At 48.4% G+C, this 18,052-nt stretch overlaps 1 protein-coding gene across 5 annotated transcripts in view; it reads right to left on the bottom strand.

The window, feature by feature from the left end:
* KAZN (kazrin, periplakin interacting protein) overlaps positions 1–18,052 on the bottom strand; it is a 1,309,273-nt gene that overhangs the window by 7,057 nt on the left and 1,284,164 nt on the right. For all 5 annotated transcript variants that reach the window (XM_070474078.1, XM_070474075.1, XM_070474076.1 and 2 more), the window contains 3 exons: positions 10,728–10,959; positions 9,249–9,350; positions 8,572–8,738 (listed from right to left, as the gene is read on the bottom strand). In XM_070474078.1, the coding sequence (XP_070330179.1) occupies positions 8,572–8,738; positions 9,249–9,350; positions 10,728–10,959 (501 nt within the window). The remainder of the gene's footprint in view (positions 1–8,571; positions 8,739–9,248; positions 9,351–10,727; positions 10,960–18,052) is intronic.

Below are 18,052 nucleotides of genomic sequence, written 5' to 3'. Positions count from 1 at the left end.
AACTACAGAAGCCTTGACAATCTAAACTCGCACAGCCAACTCCGTTTGCTGTCTGGTGAGAAGGACATTAACCCCCCCATTCCCAATTTATGGAATATTAGCCATTCCATGAGCTTGGGAGAACTCCAGAGTCCCTTCTTAGGTTTTTCACTGAAAAAGAGATGGGAGTTCAGAGGGGATGTGTGTCTTATACAAGGATATACAAGATACACAGTGGCAGGGATGGAACTTGAATTTGAACTTCTAGGAACAAGATCTAGACCTTTTTTCTTCCCTCCTTGGGGGTCAGGGTAAGACTGTGGACTCCACAGCAGTGGCCTGGCTCCACCCCCTTAGCAGTCATGTCCCCTGAGCTGTGTCCTCTGTGAAGTGGGGTTAATAACAACCTTTCTCTTATAAAGTCACTGGAGGATTAAATGAGAGGACACATATAAAGTGCTGAGAAGGGGCTGCACATCATGAGTCATTGCTGTGACCCACACAGGCATTGAGGGGTACAGACCTGACTTGAGTCCCCACTCAAGGCACTGCACATCCCCTAGCTGTGCCCTTGTGTGAGTTGATTCCCTGGCTGGGTCTCAGTTTCCTCATCTGTACAGTGGAGCCCAGTACTCAGTTCTGGTCTTAACAGACCATCCCCTGGGCAGAAAGTGGCATCTTTGTGGTGTAGACAGAGGAGCACAGGGCAGCTGCTGCCCCCACTATGCTAAAACAGCTTTCCTCTTGCTTTTCCACAGTGGCTAAAATCCTACCCTGTTCCTCCTTTGGGTTAAAACACAGATGCTGCAGGGACTAGGTCAAGTGCAAGGCTACGGCCCTTGGAGGCTTGAAATGGCTTATTGAGTATTCCTAGTCTCTTTGTCAAACCTTGAGGGAGTGGAATGCTGGAAGGATACGCTTTAATGAGGGAAGTTTCTGGAAGACAGAGCATCTCCGTGCAATTTCTTGAGTCAACACAGAGGGTATCTGGGGCACTGAAAAGGCATCCTGTGCAGGTAGGAGGTGGCAGGGGAGAATCAGACTCTGCCAGCAGGGCAGCCTGAGAGCTGAGTCTCACCCAATTAAACAAGGGTTTACGAGGCCCACGAGGTGCAAGATGCTTTGGTGGAGATGAGTGGAGTAGGGGAGGACAGAGTCTTAATTGGTTGCCTACTGTGTGCTGGGCATGACGCCAGGTCCTTCCTGTGTGATAGCTCCTTGAACTCTCCCCAGGGTTCAGGAGGAGTGACTGGTCCCCTTTCAAGATGAGGGAAACGAAAAACCTCAGATGATGGAGGAGGAGCCAGAAGTCAGCCCCATAGGCCCTGCCATACCCTCTCCTTACAGAGGACCACGATTGCAGGCACTGACCACCCCAGGGCCTGGGCTCACACTTCAGTGGTCATCTGGGGTGGGGTAGCGCAGAATATTATAAACACCACTTTCCCATGGGTACCCCCAAATCTCTGTGTGCCTCCTCCCACTCCAGCTCTGGTGATCTGCGGGTGGCCTGGGACTATTCCCCTTTGCCTGCTGCTGGGATCCCTCAAACCAGGACCACATGCCAGCCCCAGAGGTAGAGCTGTGACAAGGCCTCTTACTCTCTGGGCTTGGGAGTTGAGTCTGTCTGAGTTCATAATGAAATCACTCTCCGTGGAAACGCTAATGAGAAAACTGGAGCAAAGTGACAGAAAGCAGAGCCCCATGTAACTAACTGAAGAGGAAACTGCTTCACTGAGACACTCCAGTGCTCCTGGGAGGTCAGGGCACATGAACTGTCAGTTATCGTGGGGCATCTCTGCTTCAGGCACTGCGTTCACTTTGCCTCACCAGTCACACTCAGGGATGGAGGCTCAATATAGCAGATCTACTTCATTATACACAACCCTGTAAAGCGACTATCTCTTCAGTCGCTCAGTTGTGTCTGACTCTTTGCGATCCCATGGACTGCAGCATGCCAGGCTTCCCTGTCCATCACCATCTCCCAGAGCTTGTTAAAATTCATGTCCACTGAGACAGTGATGCCATTCAACCATTTCATCCTCTGTCGTCCCCTTCTCCTCCCACCTTCAATCTTTCCCAGCATCAGGATCTCTTCTAATGAGTCAGCTCTGCATCAGGTGGCCAAAGTATTGAGCTTCAGCTTTAGCATCAGTCCTTCCAATGAATATTCAAGACTGATTTCCTTTACAATTGACTGGTTTGATCTCCTTGCAGACCAAGGGACTCTTAAGAGTCTTCTCCAAGACCATAGTTCAAAAGCATCAGTTCTTCGGTGCTCAGCCTTCTTTATGGTCTGACTCTGACATACATGACTACTGGAAAAACCATAGCTTTGACTAGACAGACCTTTGTTGGCAAAGTAATATCTCTGCTTTTTAATATGCTGCTTAGGTTGGTCATAGCTTTTCTTCCAAGGAGCAAGCATCTTTTAATTTCATGGCTGCAGTCACCATCTGCAGTGGTTTTGGAACCCAAGAAAATAAAGTCTCAGTTTAAAAAACTGAGGGGAAAAAAGGGAAACACTCAATAATCAGAAAGAGACTTATTAACCAAGAATTTCTGGATCTAGCTATTCCACCTTGAATGTGCCCAATATCTGAGCCACTAGTAAACTTCTGTTCCAATTGAAGACTGATCTAAAGAAAAACAAAGTTCCCTGGGAGGGCCCAGGGGCAGTGAAACCACTGCCTAACAGTTCCTCTGTTGTTCTGACCACTCTTCCTACCCTTTAGGGAAGCAGCAACGTGTGGTGCTTTGAATCCCATCTCCCCAGTTTTTATCAGCTAACAGCCCCAGGCAAGATGTGTAATCTTCCTACAGTACCTCAGTTTCCTCATCTGTGAAATGGGGCTCATGCACCCACCTCCAGAAGGTAGTGACAATGTGCTAGGTTCTGAGCTCGGCCCATGGCAGAGCTCAGCAAATGGTTATGGTAGTTTGATAACCTCACCTTATAACTGCATCTGGAGGGGGAAGGAGGAGAGAAGGGAGGGAGATGCTGGCTGACTGTTGCATCCTTGGACATATAAAGGCATACTTTTTGGGGCCGTGGGTCATAAGACCACAGGATGGGAAGGGGTATTTACAAGAGAGATGCAAAGCTTGTCTGAGGCCTAAAGATTCAGAGACCTAAGGGCCACTCTTCTCAGGCCAAATGAATGAATCCCCCTTGGCTCTGATCTTGTGTTAGTGACAGAATATACCATCCTTCAGGCAAGTGCTGGAGATAGTAATGCATTTTCATCCAGGCTTTTCTTCTGGTTCCTGTGATGCTCCAGTGAATGCCTTTGAAATAGCATGGCTACCTCCTGCATCCTTTTGGTCCACTGGTTTATTTCTCTCTCTTTAAAAAAAAATTCTCTGTTTCTTTAACTTAAGCACAGTCCTATGACAGAGTTGGTAGTGAATCATTGTTTACCAAAAGAATAAGAAGTCATTGCGTGTCAAAGCAGACATCATGAGATGTCAGAAACTGCTCTACCTTGACCCCTTTGGTTATATGGTTGTCATGGCAATGAGAGGAGGCTGGAGAAGATGATGTCATATGGGAACCTATAAACTCTAGGTAAATGTGCCTTTCCAGGAGGAGGGCTGGGTGCTAATATTTCCTGTCTCCCTGGTCATGGGACATTAACACATGGTGACTATTATCTCCCTAGATGCTTTGAAATGACGACCTCCTGTGACTACAGGCATCACATAGACTGGGTGATGTGGGGTCAAAGATGTGATCAAGAGTCACATCTCCTTGGGGAGTAGAATCAGGCAATCGTTAGCCCCTCTCCAGGCTTCCAAGTGTGGTGGAGGGTCAGAGGTTGATAGATTACAGCACTGCCACGGACTCCTGTCTAGTCATGAGCAGATCACAGCACCTCTCTGAAGCCTATTTCCCTATTCATCAAAGGAGGCAATGATTCCTTCTCACTCAGCTTCCTTCATGAGGAGGAGTGAGTGAAACAAGGGGTGTGACAGCACTTTGTTGAGGATGACATCTGATATCAATGTGAAGGGTTGTTGTGTTGACCATCACCCTGGTCCACCCAGCCTGTGATTTAGTCCTGGATGAAGTCCTAATCTCTGTTTCAATGGGTTCAGTATGTTTTCTCAAACTGGAATCTCTCCACTCAATCTGATCATTCTGGGAGGATTCACCCCAAAAGACCAGCACCAGATGCCCTGCCCTTTCTCTGGAAAGCTGCCCTGCCCTTCTCTCAGCAACAAAGAAGGAAAAGGAACAAGAAAGCAGTAGACAGAATGAGATGCTGAGACCATGACAGAGATGTCCTGGGCAAGCCCATAGATCTTGGTTAACATAAACCCATCAGACCTTCCTAAATGTCTCACCACCTGCCTGAGGATCACTATTTTCCTGGTTTTTGGTTTAGCTGGGGACTCTTGTACTGACAGACGTGGGCTCTAAAATTTCTTAGAAACTCATGGGAGTTTGTCTCCCCCCAGTCAACTGCAAGTCTGCTCCCCTGGCCCATGGCAGGGTCTCAGCAAAGGGCCATGAGGTTCCAAAATCCCACATGGAGACTTGGAGTCATCGGCCACGATGTCGACTCACGGAGAGCAGCAGTGTCAAGGAAAGAGGTCATAACAGGGAGACCAGCTTGAGGTCTGGTCCTCCTAGCTCCCGGCCTGAGCAGCCTCAGATTCCTCAGAGGTAAAATGAGGAGCCTGAACTGAGTCAATTGCCCTCTTCTTCATCCTGATATCAGGAGGTCTGCCTTCATCTAGTTCTTGACAGAGTCTCTGACCTCCCAACAACCTAAGAGCCCACCCTACCTGTGCCCCCTGCCCCAAAACTCCACTAGTGTTCACCCACTAACCTTAGATACCTCGGGGCGGGGGTCAAGGGTTTAAGCATCACATGAATGCTAATGAATTAGTCACACGGCTAACATTTAGCTAGACCTACCTACCCCTCCAGGGCTCAGAATATCTTAAACTTGTTACAGATTACAGGGCTCCAGAAGGAAAGTGGAAAATTCTGAGGCGAAAAACCTTTTTCCTATTGATTTATGGCTCATAGAATAGGGTGAAAGTGAAAGTTGCGACCCCATGGACAATACAGTCCATGGAATTCTCCAGGCCAGAATGCTGGAGTGGGTAGCCTTTCCCTTCTCCAGGGGGTCTTCCCAATCCAGGGATTGAACCCAGGTCTCCCATACTGCAGGCGGATTCTTTACCAGCTAAGGATAGGGTGCTTGTCATAAGAACCACCTAAGCATGCTTAAAATGCTGAAAATGTAGATTCCTGGGCTCTGCCAGCAGATACTGGTCCTGCAGGTCTGAGTAAGGGATGTGGGAATCTGCAGTTCACAAGAGCACTGATGATTCTGCTTGAAGGGTCTATGAGAACTGCTTGGGTATGTGCCTGCTGTTGGGGGAGGGCAGCCCAGGGCACCTGGACCTTGTGACAGATGCATAATTTTGTTCTACCTGCATAACATGGGGTGTGACTCGGCTGCTCTCTGAGGCCGCATGTAGTTTGGGGATTGAGTCCTGATGTATAGAGCCTCAGTTTGAATCTGGTGTACTAAGTTGCTTCAGTCATATCCAACACTTTGTGACCTTATGGACAGTGGTCTGTCTGTGGGATTCAGGCAAGAATGCTAAAACGGGATGCCATTTCCTTCTCCAGGGGATCTTCCTGATCCAGGGATCGACCCTGTGTCTCCCGCACTGGCAGGCGGGTTCTTTACCACTAGCACCACCTGGGAAGCCCTCAAATCTGGCTTCTGTTAACAAAACAAACTAACCTTAGCTAGACTGACCAAGAGTTAAGAGTGATGACTCAAATTACTAGAACTAGGAATGAGAGAGGGGACACATGCATGCTAAGTCGCTTCAGTCATGTTTGACTCTGTGAGACCCTATGGACTGTAGCCTGCCAGGCTCCTCTGTCCATACGATTCTCCAGGAAAGATACTAGAGTGCGTTGCCATGCCTTCATCCAGGGGATCTTCCTGACCCAGGGATGGAACCCATGTCTCTTATGTCTCCTGCATTGGTAGATGGGTTCTTTACCACTAGTGCCACCTGAGAAGGCTGAAAGAGGGGATAACTTTACATAAATAAGAGGGATTACAAGAAAATGATCACATGATCAATTGTATACACTAACAAATTAGCTAACCTAAATGAAACAAATTCAGAAAGGTATAAACTATACACACTACTATACAAAATAGATAACCAACAAGGACCTACTTTATAGCACAGGGAACTATACTCAATATTTTGTAATAATCTATAAGGGGAAGGAATCTAAAAAGGAATATACTTATATACATGAATCACTGTGATGTACACCTGAAACTAATATACAATATTGTAAATCAACTGTATTTCAATTAAAAAAATTTAAGATCCTAAAAGAAAAGATATAAACTACCAAAGCTGACTCCAGAAGAAACAGAAAATCTAAACAGATCTACAATGAGTAAAGAGATTGGATTATTAATAATTAAAAAAAAAAAAAAACACCTTACCACAAAGAAAAGCCTAGGATCAGATGGCTTTATTGATGAGTTTTACCAAATGCTTAAAGAACAATGAACACCAATACTTTATAAACTCTTCCAAAACACAGAGGAGGAGGGAAAACTTTCCAACTCATTTTATAAGGCCAGTATTACTCTGATACCAAAACTGGACAAAAATATCACAAGGAAACTACAGATCAATACCCCTTGTAAATATGAATACAGAATTCTTCCTCAAAATACTAGCAAACCTAATCTAGCAACATATAAAAAGATTATACACCATGACCACCACAACCAATTGGGATTTATCCTTGAAATGCAAGGTTGACTCAACGTCTGAACATCAATCAACATGATATACCATATTAATAGAATAAAGGACAAATCTGGGCTCTGCCACATACTAGTTGTGGTTCCTAAGGTATTTTACCTTAGGAAAGTACCTTGGGCCCTTTAAACAAGTTTCTCCATCTGTATAAGAGAGACTGTGAAACTGATTGCTTAGTATTGTTATGAGAATGGAATTGTGCACACAGCATGTGCTCAATAAATGGTCATCTAACCCTAAGCACATCATCATAAGGAGACAGTCCACTGGGAGGGGCCTAGTTTATCTGCTCAGGTGTTTATTCCCTGATCACTTTTCAGATGAAGAGACTGGGGTAGAAGGGCTGACATGGTCTGCTCACCTGGATGGTAAACACCACTAACACTCCTACCCCTGTCTCCAAACCTCTGTTCCCATGCCAGCCCTACCTGGAATGATCATCTAAACCTCTTCAGTTCAGTTCAGTTGAGTTGCTCAGTCGTGTTACTTTGCGACCCCATGAATCCCAGCATGCCAGGCCTCCCTGTCCATCACCAACTCCCGGAGTTTACTCAAACTCATGCCCATCGAGTCGGTGATGTCATCCAGCCATCTCATCCTCTGTCGTTCCCTTCTCCTCCTGCCCCCAATCCCCCCCAGCATCAGGGTCTTTTCCAATGAGTCAACTCTTCGCATCAGGTGGCCAAAGTACTGGAGTTTCAGCTTCAGCATCAATCCTTCCAAAGAACACCCAGGACTGATCTCCTTTAGGATGGACTGGTTGGATCTCCTTGCAGTCCAAGGGATGCTCAAGAGTCTTCTCCAACACCACAGTTCAAAAGTATCAATTTTCTGGCACTCAGCTTTCTTCAGAGTCCAACTCTCACATCCATACATGATCACTGGAAAAACCATAGCCTTGACTAGACAGACCTTTGTTGGCAAAGTAATGTCTCTGCTTTTTAATATGCTATCTAGGTTGGTCATAACTTTCCTTCCAAGGAGTAAGTGTCTTTTAATTTCATGGCTGCAATCACCATCTGCAGTGATTTTGGAGCCCAGAAAAATAAAGTCAGCCACTGTTTCCCCATCTATTTGCCATGAAGTGACGGGACCAGATGCCATGATCTTAGTTTTCTGAATATTGAGCTTTAAGCCAACTTTTTCACTCTTCTCTTTCACTTTCATCAAGAGGCTCTTTAGTTCTTCAGTTTCTGCCATAAGGGTGGTGTCATTTAAACCTCTTAGGCCAGTGCAAATCCTCCTCAGCTCAAACCCCACACTCACACGGCCTTCCTCATACATGCTGACCTTTTTCCCTTCTCCAAGTGCCCAGTGTGTGTGTGTGTGTGTGTGTGTGTGTGTGTGTGTGTGGCGCTCAGTTGTGTCTGACTCTTTGCGACCCCTTGGACTGTAGCCCACCAGGTTTCTCTGTCCATGGAATTTTCCACACAAGAATTTTTCACTGGAGTGGGCTGCCATTTCCTACGCAGGGATCCATCCCTGGGTCTCTTGCCTCTCCTGCACCGCAGGCAGATTCTTCACCCCTAGAGTCACCTGGGGAGCACCACACACTTTATTCAAAAGCTGACTGACTCCTCCTCTACCTCTTTCTAGTCTACAACATTGAGGATAAAGCACTTCACTTCTCTGAGCCTGGGTCCGCAAAAGGAAAACGCTGTGTCGCAAAGGACAAGAGGGACCCAGGAAGGGCGCGGCGGGGACCAACCGGAAGTCAGAACTATCTGCTTCCAAAGCCGGAAGCTGCCGCCGGCAGCCCACACTCACTTGGCCGGGTGGAAGATGGCGCTCATCTCCTCCGCCAGGTGCCTCCGGAGGATGTGCTTTCCGCTGGGGATGCCCAGGGCGGTGGCCATGGCCTCAGCGTTGAACGTGGGTTCCAGCACCAGCACTGCACCGTGGACGCCACTGTTGGTCAGGTTGTCTGCGTACTCCTGAGGGCAAGGCACGAGGCTGGTGAGCCTGGGGGGCCGCCCTGCTGGCCTGAGGGTGGGGATACCCCAGGGGGGATATGTCCTCAAAAGCAAGGGCTTGCCCCCCGCCCCCCGGGATTAGTGCATTTAATCCTGAGGGATTAAAAAACCCTCACTCTTTTTAGGGCCTTGAGAATAGCGGCCGGGTTATTTTGTCACTGATTAGACCCCAGACCTAGGCAGGCAGCCCATAAATGCTTGTTGAGGGAGAAGACGGCTGGCTGTGGAGTCAACCCCCCACTGGCTTCAGAGAGGATGACTCAGCATCCGCACCCTCACTATGGGAGGGGAAGGGGTGGGCAGGGGGAGTAGTTCTGGCCTTTTGAGTGACAGGAGGCAGGCTGTTCTTGCCGGCCTAGGAAACGATGCCCAGCCCACACTTAAAGATGGATACTGAATTTGCACACAGACTGGCATGGGATTTGCATATGCCCAAGAGCCACCTCTCCCACGTCCGCCATCACCCCTCACCTTCAAGTCAATGTCTCGCACCCACTTGAGCACCCGCTGGTTGGTCCAGACCACGGGGTCTATGTTCTGTGTCTCGCAGCGGGCCCGGCGCTCCTGGAGAGCCTGTGGGGAGGGAGAATGGGTCAGCTGCCGGGGCCGGGGGGGCATGCGGAGATCACACAGGGAGAAAGGGTCCGTGGTGCTGGCAGGGACCTCGGCATGCTGACGCGAGGGATCCTGGCCAGATCATCGACAGCTGCTCTAGCCATGTCAGTCCTTTCCTTCTGGGAAATGGGGAGAAGCCTGCTTCCAGGGATGGAGGAGCCTAGAGGCAGAGCCACCTGCCTGCAGAGTGTGGGGCCAGGTGGGGCCCTTGGCAGCTGCCTAGTTTGTGTAGCCCAGCTCCCACCTGCCTGGTTTGTATAGCCCAGCCCTGCTCACCTGACTTGGAATAGGGGCTCAGTGCATGTCTGTTAAAGGATGCCCCTAAATGAGGCTGCCTATTTCCACACTTCACTGTCATGTTCTTCCCACGCCTCATCTCCTGTACCAGACTGTGGCTCACTGGGGGCCAGGGCCTGTGTCCTCATCACTTCCTGTGCCCAGGGCTCTGACTTGGGTGTTTGAGAAGGCCTAAAAGCCCTCCCTTCAGTCCCTCTCCCCCTGACCCTGAACTACTTGTGCTATGACAGTGCTCTGAGAAGAGTAGGCCGTTTACACTCATCCCCGGCAGCCCAGGGCCCCTCCCTTGGGGGAGCAGCTGGGGAGATGTACTAGGTTTGGGGGAAGCTGAAGCAGACACCCTGGGGTCTCTGGCTTGGCAGTGATCAGAACAAGGGGCACTCAGAGTCCAAACTCTACAATGTGCCTCACAACCTCCTGGTTACCTGTCAGCATCCCCATTCACTCCCCCACCTCAAACCCAGGACAGAACCACACGGGACTCTCAGTTCTGCTGCTGCAGATCTATCCTCTGGGTCTTAGTCTATGCTATTCCCTTGCTGGATTGCTTTTCCCCTCATACCTTCTATTGACTGATACCTAGAATTCCTCCCTTCAGGTCTCAGTTTAGCTGTTACTATTGCTGGAAAGGCTTCTCTTGTCCTTCTGAAAGCTTTTCCTCTGAGTTTTCATAAAACCCCACCCCCACCCCTCATTGGGACAACCTTCCATGATGTTGTGGCCACAACTATCTTTGTGGTTGCCTGGAGGATGAGTGTTTCCCTTTTCCCCTGAATTGAGCACAGGGTCTGGTCCATTCCCCAATAAGCAGTTGTTGAAAGGAGGGAGGGAGAAAGAAAGGGATGGATGCGTGGATTGATAGACAGGTGGATGGATGGATGGAGAGGTGTGGATGGGCACAGAGTGGATGCATGAAATGATGGACAGTGGATGGATGGATGGAGAGATGTGAGGATGGGCAGATGGTTGGATGGACAGATAACAGATGCCAGAAGGGAAAGCAGGGCTGCAGAAGGTGCCCTGAACCCTGGTTCTCACCTCCCTGCTGAAGTTGACTTGGTAGAGCAGCTCGATTCCCAGCAGGATGCTGACCTGGTGGAACTTCTTGGACACATTCAAGTGCTTCTCCAGGTCCCGCTTCATCAGGGAGTTCAGCATCCGCCCATCGACCAGGTGGTTTTGGAAGGCCTGGGAGTACTGGGACAGGCCGATGTCGTTGAGCCAGGCCTTGGCCACCCAGTGATGGTCCAGGTCAGCGGCTTTGGACAGGCTGGCGAGGAGAGACACAGCCAGAGAGAGGGATGGGTGGGGAAAGGTGGCAGAAACAGAGAGACAGGGAGAAATGGGGCAGAGATGACCAGAGAGAGAAGCAAAACAACGGGGTTGGGGGACCAAGAAAGTAACAGAGATAGATAGGAACAGTGATGGAGTGGAGAGACAGAGAGAAAGACAGAGGGCAGCAAGGGGAGAGGCAGATGCAGGGGAGAGAGGAGGAGACAGGGAGAGACAAGGGGAGAGAGGGACAGAGACATAGGAGAGAGACAGAGGCACAGAGGGGAGAGATAGACAAGGGAGACAGAGACAGAGGGAGAGACAGAAGCAGGGAGTAAGCCCCAAAGAATAATAAAGAATCAACAGACAGAGGGTGCAGGAAGGAAAGAGACCACATTCAGACACACTTAGAGTGGGAAGGGACAATGACAGCGCCTCGGGAATGAATGCAGCAGTAAGCATCACCTCTGGGGACCGGGTACCTCCCAAAGCCCCGCCCTGCCCCACCTCCATCCCAGAGGCCACTGCAGAATCCCTGAGGCCCAAGAACCTTGGCTGGGGCCAATCTCTCCTTGGACTTTGCCCAGAGTTACAGAGTGGCACATCTTGGAATCAGATTTAAACCCCAAGTTTTGCTTATTGCAACTCCTCTCCTCACCACCATATCTTAGACTTTCTGTATCCCACACTGAACTTATCCCAGTGCCGAATGTGTGCATGTATAGTAGGTGCACAAGGAACACTTCCCAAGTGGACAAAAGGATGGTCTCCTCAGATGTTATTCCCCTGTTCACCACATGGTGGCAGCCTTGAAGAAGGAATGAGGACAGTGCCTCCCACTGCGGAAGGACTGTTAAAAAATGACCTGAGGTAATGCCAGGCTTCAACGGTACCTGAACCGTGAACTTCCAGATGTTCAAGCTGGATTTAGAAAAGGCAGAGGAACCAGAGATCAAATTGCCAACATCCACTGGATCATCGAAAAAGCAAGAGAGTTCCAGAAAAACATCTATTTCTGCTTTATTGACTGTGCTAAAGCCTTTGACTGTGTGGATCACAAAAACTATGGAAAATTCTTAAAGAGACGGGAATACCAGACCACCTGACCTGCCTCCTGAGAAATCTCTGTATGCAGGTCAAGAAGCAACGGTTAGACCTGGACATGGAACAACAGACTGGTTCCAAATAGGAAAAGGAGTACGTCAAGGCTGTATATTGTCACCCTGCTTATTTCACTTATATGCAGAGTACATCATGAGAAACGCTGGGCTGGAGAAGCACAAGCTGGAATCAAGATTGCCAGGAGAAATATCAATAACCTCAGATGTGCAGATGACACCACCCTTATGGCAGAAAGTGAAGAAGAACTAAAGAGCCTCTTGATGAAAATAAAAGAGGAGAGTGAAAAAGCTGGCTTAAAGCTCAACATTCAGAAAACTAAGATCATGGCATCTGGTCCCATCACCTCATGGGAAATAGATGGGGAGACAGTGGAAACAGTGACAGACTTTATTTTTTTGGGCTCCAAAATCACTGCAGATGGTGACTGCAGCCATGAAATTAAGTGACACTTGCTCCTTGGAAGAAAAGCCATGACCAACCTAGACAGCATATTAAAAAGCAGAGACATTACTTTGCCAACCAAGGTCTGTCTAGTCAAAGCTGTGGTTTTTCCAGTAGTCATGTACGGATGTGAGAGTTGGACTGTGAAGAAAGCTGAGTGCCGAAGAATTGATGCTTTTGAACTGTGGTGTTGGAGAAGACTCTTGAGTGTCCCTTGGACTGCAAGGAGATCCAAGCAGTCAATCCTAAAGGAAATCAGTTCTGAATATTCATTGGAAGGACTGATGCTGAAACTCCAATACTTTGGCCACCTGATGCAAAGAACTGACTCATTGGAAAAGACCCTGATGCTGGGAAAGATTGAAGGCAGGAAGAGAAGGGGACAACAGAGGATGAGATGGTTGGATGGCATTATTGACTCAATGGATGTGAGTTTGAGTAAGCTCTGGGAGCTGGTGATGGACAGGGAAGCCTGGCATGCTACAGTCCATGGGGTCACAAAGAGTTGAACACAACTGAGTGACTGAACTGAACTGAATGCTAGGCAGTGAACTGCATTGCTTAAGTGGGAGCCTTGGGGGACCATGAAGGAATCTGGATGTGAAATGGAAATGATGGGCTTATGGAGTGATGCTGCCCCCGCAGCTGGCAGAAGGAGCACCCCAAACCCACTCCTCGTGGGGAGGTGGAGTGGAGACTGTCAGGAGAGCATCCTACTGGCCAAGCTGGAGACCTGGCTGGGATTTTCCACCTGCTCTGACTCAGCTTCCTCCTTTCTCCTCCCCTCTGCTATCTTTGCTGCTGCTGCTAAGTCACTTCAGTCGTGTCCGACTCTGTGCGACCCCATAGACGGCAGCCCACCAGGCTCCCCCATCCCTGGGATTCTCCAGGCAAGAACACTGGAGTGGGTTGCCATTTCCTTCTCCACTCTGCTGTCTCTAGGCACCATCATTTCTCCCCTGAATTCGCCCTCTCACTGGTCTCCATGCCTCTGGAGCCCTGCTAGTCCCTTCCCCAGGGTGGAGCTAGCAGATCATGCCGTTGCTCCTGCTCGTGTCCTCCACGGCTCCCTGCTTCCTTCCTTCCTTCCAAGAATGTGTATTGAGCTCTGGATCTGGGTAGATGCTGCCTTGTAATGGGCACATCTTCCTTCTTCACCCCTTCCTTTCTCCACCCCCACTCTCTCCTGTCTCTGGCTGACATCCGTTTCTAGGGCTCTGGATCACATCTGTTAACAGACACTCCCAATTCATAAACTCACCTCCCGAGATCCTAACGGGCTGCCCTCTTGACATCTCCTGGCTGCCACATGCATCTCAGACTTAACAAGCTCCAGATGAAATGTCCGTCCTGTCTCCCAGTTCCAGGCTCTCACTTGCCCTGCCTCTCCCCTCCCCCACCCTGTCCATTTATCAACCTCTCTGGTCAGCATATCTGGCCCCTTGCCTCCTTTTCTGGGGTCAAGCCATGGCCACCTCTGACATAGATTTCTGCAACTGCCTCCTGACTGCCCCCACCCAACCCCCTCGCTCCTTCTAATAATCCATTTCCCCTGTGGGTGCCAGATGGCCTTTTATATATATCCATCAGATCATGTCACCCCTCTACTTAAAACCCTCTCTCAGAGGAACCCTCAGTGTATATTACTAAGTGACAGAGGCCAACCTGAAAAGGCTACACACTGTATAATTCCAACAGTATGACATTCTGGAAGAGGCAAAACTATGGAGATAGCAAAAAGATCAGTGGTTTCCAGGGTTTGAGGGAGAGGGAGGGATGAATAGGTGGAGCACAGAGGATTTCTAGGGAGGTGAAACTTTTCAGTATTGTATGGTAATGATGGACGCACTCTACTACACGTTTGACCAAATCCATAGAATATACAGCACAGAGAGTGAACCCTAATGTAAACTATGGACTTTGGGTAACAATGGTGTGTCAGTTCAACTGAAACAAATGCTCCATCTGGTGGGGGATGATGATAATGGGGGAGGCCATGCATGTGTGAGGGCAAGAGATTTACGTGAAATCTCTTAACTTTCCCTTCGTTTTGCTGTGAAACTAAAACTGCTCTAAAAAATAAAGTCTTTAGAAATGAGGGGGGAAACAAAGACTTTTTTAAACAAGCAGAAATTCAGAGGAATGAACTACAAGAAATTTAAGAGGCATTTCTTCAGGAGGAAAGAAAATATTAATAATAACCACATGGAAATTTGGGCTACACAAAAGAATAAAGAGAACTCCTAAACCTCAACAATACTCCAATACTTTGGCTGCCTGATGTGAAGGGCTGATTCATTGGAAAAGACCCTGATGCTGGGAAAGCTTGAAGGCAGGAGGAGAAGGACAGAGGATGAGGTGGTTGGATGGCATCACTGACTCAATGGACATGAGTTTGAGCTAACTCCTGGAGATGGTGAAGGACAGGGAAGTCTGGAGTGCTGTAGTCCATGGATTCGCAAAGAAGTGGACACGACTGAGTGACTGAATAATAGAACTCAACCAAAAAACCAAACAACCTGATTCAGAAATGGGTAAAGGACTCAAAGAGACATTTCTGCAAAGAAGATATAAAGATGACCAACAGACTCATGGAAAAGTGCTCAGTATCACTAATCATTGTGTGTATGTGCATGTGTGCTTGTATGCTCAGTTGTGTCCGAGTCTTTGTGACCCCTTGGACTGTAGCCTGCCAGGCTCCCCTGTCCATGGAATTTTCAGGTAAGAATACTTGAGAGGGTTGTCATTTCCTACTCCAGGGCTGACCCAGGGACTGAACCCAAGTTACCTTAGGTGTATTCTTTACCACTATGCCACCTAGGAAGCCCTTCACTTATCATTAGGGAAATTCAAACCAAAACTATGATAAAATACCACTTCATACTCATTAGGATGGCCACTATTAAAAAAAAAAACAAGTGCTGGCAAGGGTGTGGAGAAACTGGAACCCTTGTGCACTGTTTGTGAGCACGTATAGGGGTACAGTCACTGTGGAAAACAGTATGACAGTTCTGCAGAAAATTAAAAATAGAATTACCATATGTTTCGGCAATTCCACTTTTGCGTATATATCTAAAAGTGTTGAAATTTGGGCCTTTAAAAGATATATCAGCACACCCTGTGTTCATAGCATCACTATTTACAAGAGCTAAAAGGTAGAAGCAACTCAAGTATCCATGGATGGATGAACAGATAAGCAAAATGGACTTGTATTCAGCCCCAATGGAGTAGTATTCAAACTTAAAAAGGCTGACAGATACTACACACAGATGAATCTTGAGCACATTATGATAATGAAATAAGCCAGTCACAAAAAGACAAATACAATGGGACTCCACTTATGTGAGGAACTTGAGAGTAGTCAGATTCAAAAGTAGAATGATGATTGTTGGCTTACTTGGGGAAGAGGAGAATGGAGAGTTAGTGTTTAATGGGGAAAGTTTCAGTTTTATAAGATGAAAGAGTTATTGGAATGGATGGTGGCGATGGCTGCACAACAATGTGAATGTACTTAACACCGCTGAGTGAGTGAGTGAAAGCCCCTCAGTCGCGTCCGACTCTTTGCGACCCCCTGGACTATACAGTCCATGGAATTCACCAGGCCAGAATACTGGAGTGGGTAGCCATTCCCTTCTCCAGGGGATCTTCCCAACCCAGGGATTGAACCCAGGTCTCCCACATTGCAGGAGGATTCTTTACCACCTGAGCCACAAGGGAAGCCCAAGAATACTGGAGTGGGTAGCTTATCCCTTCTCCAGTGGATCTTCCTGACCCAGGAATTGAATCGGAGTCTCCTGCATTGCAGGCAGATTCTTTACCAGCTGAGCTACCAGGGAAGCCGGTAAAGTAACACTGCTGAACTGTACTCTAAAAAATTATTAAGGTGGTACATTTTACGGGTATTTTACCACAATAAAACTTTTCTTTGAAGAAGACTGGAAATGGTAAATTATCTTGGTAAACATTTTCCTTATTTGCCAATCTTAAAAGGTAACGGCCAGTTTAAAAAAAAATAACAATGTATTATGGCATATATGTATGTGTGTGTGTAAATGACAGCAGGAGGAAAAAAGCATGTTATACTACACGCAAAGTTGTATAATAATATTTGAAGATAGTGTTAAGTGTGTATATTGTAAATTATAGAGCAATAATTAAAAATAAAAGAAGTGTAGCTCAACATTCAATGAAAAGTCAGTAACAGAATTCCCTGGTGGTCCAGTGGTTAGGACTCCGTGCTTCCACTGCAGCATGGGCTCAACCCCTGGTCAGTGAACTAAGATCCCACACACACACACACACACACACACACAGTGGTCAAAAAATAAAAAGTCCATAAAAGAGGAAAAAGGAACAGTAGATTTAAATAAAGAAACTCTCCCATGGTGCCCCTTTGCAGAGATAAAATCAGAAGTCCTCGGGGTGACCTCACAGGGTGCAGGCTCCCCCTCCCTGGGAAGCTGGGAGCACTTCCGGGATGTACTGTGTTTGTCCTCAGATGGTGGGGGTCCCTGCCTCTCAGGCACCCATTTTCTTCCAGCCCCGCCTGGGCTCTCTCCTCCTCTCCTAGGCGTCAGCTCCCATTTTGCAGAGGCTGGCTCTGTGCTGTCTGAGCTTGCTCCCTGACGTGTTTGCTCTGCCTCTTTAAGAATTCCCTTCAGAGTCCCATCACACGTGGAACTTTACAAATGAATTATCTGAGCACAGGGACTGTTCTCCAGGCTGAGTCAGCCTGATGCTGCACGCATAGTAGCAGACACTTCATCGGAAGACGGACTGAGAGCAGGAAGGTGGGCTCCTGGCTTTGCTCCCTTCCTCTTGCCCCTCAGCCTCCCAAAACCTCTGAATCTGTCCCCGAAGAGCCAGGACCTCCCCACCTCCAGGCCTCCCATCCCACCCTCTTCCCCTGCTTAACTCCTGCGAGACTCTGCTGAGATGCGGCTCTCCCTAAAGCCTTAGGACCCCTGTGCTAGGTCAGGACCCTCCTGGTGCCCAGAGTCTCTGTGGAGCCCTTGCACTGTCACGCTGGGTGGTCGCCGCTCAGCAGGCCAGTGGCCCACTGGACCATCAGTTTCCAGACGGCAGGACTGGGGGTGGTGCCTGTGGCTCTCCACCTGGCTAAGGCCCCAGAACTTCTGATTTAGAGTCCAGTGGGCTTCCCCGGTCACTCTAGTGGTAAAGAAGCCATCTGCCAATGCAGGTTAGACGCAAGAGTTGCAGGTTCAATCCCTGGGTCAGGAAGATGCCCTGGAGGAGGGCACAGCAATGCACTCCAGTATTCTTGCCTGGAAAATCCCACGGACAGAGGAACCTGGCGGGCTACAGTCCACAGGGTCTTACAGAGTCAGATACGACTGGAACGGCAGCATGCATGCAAGGAAGATAGCAAGCCCAGGCGAGGGGGACACCAGCTCCAGTCTTCCAGGAAGTCCCCCCAAACCTAGCTCTCAAGCTGGAATCTTCTGGCCAAAACAAGCTCCCTTCGAAGATGGGAAGGTACTAGAGTGACCCGCTTCAGCCTCATTCCT

The sequence above is a fragment of the Odocoileus virginianus genome, chromosome 11 (assembly GCF_023699985.2).
Source record: "Odocoileus virginianus isolate 20LAN1187 ecotype Illinois chromosome 11, Ovbor_1.2, whole genome shotgun sequence".
Lineage (NCBI taxonomy): Eukaryota > Metazoa > Chordata > Mammalia > Artiodactyla > Cervidae > Odocoileus > Odocoileus virginianus.
Note: the sequence above shows the minus strand (reverse complement) of the source record. Positions and strands in the feature narration are given on the sequence as shown.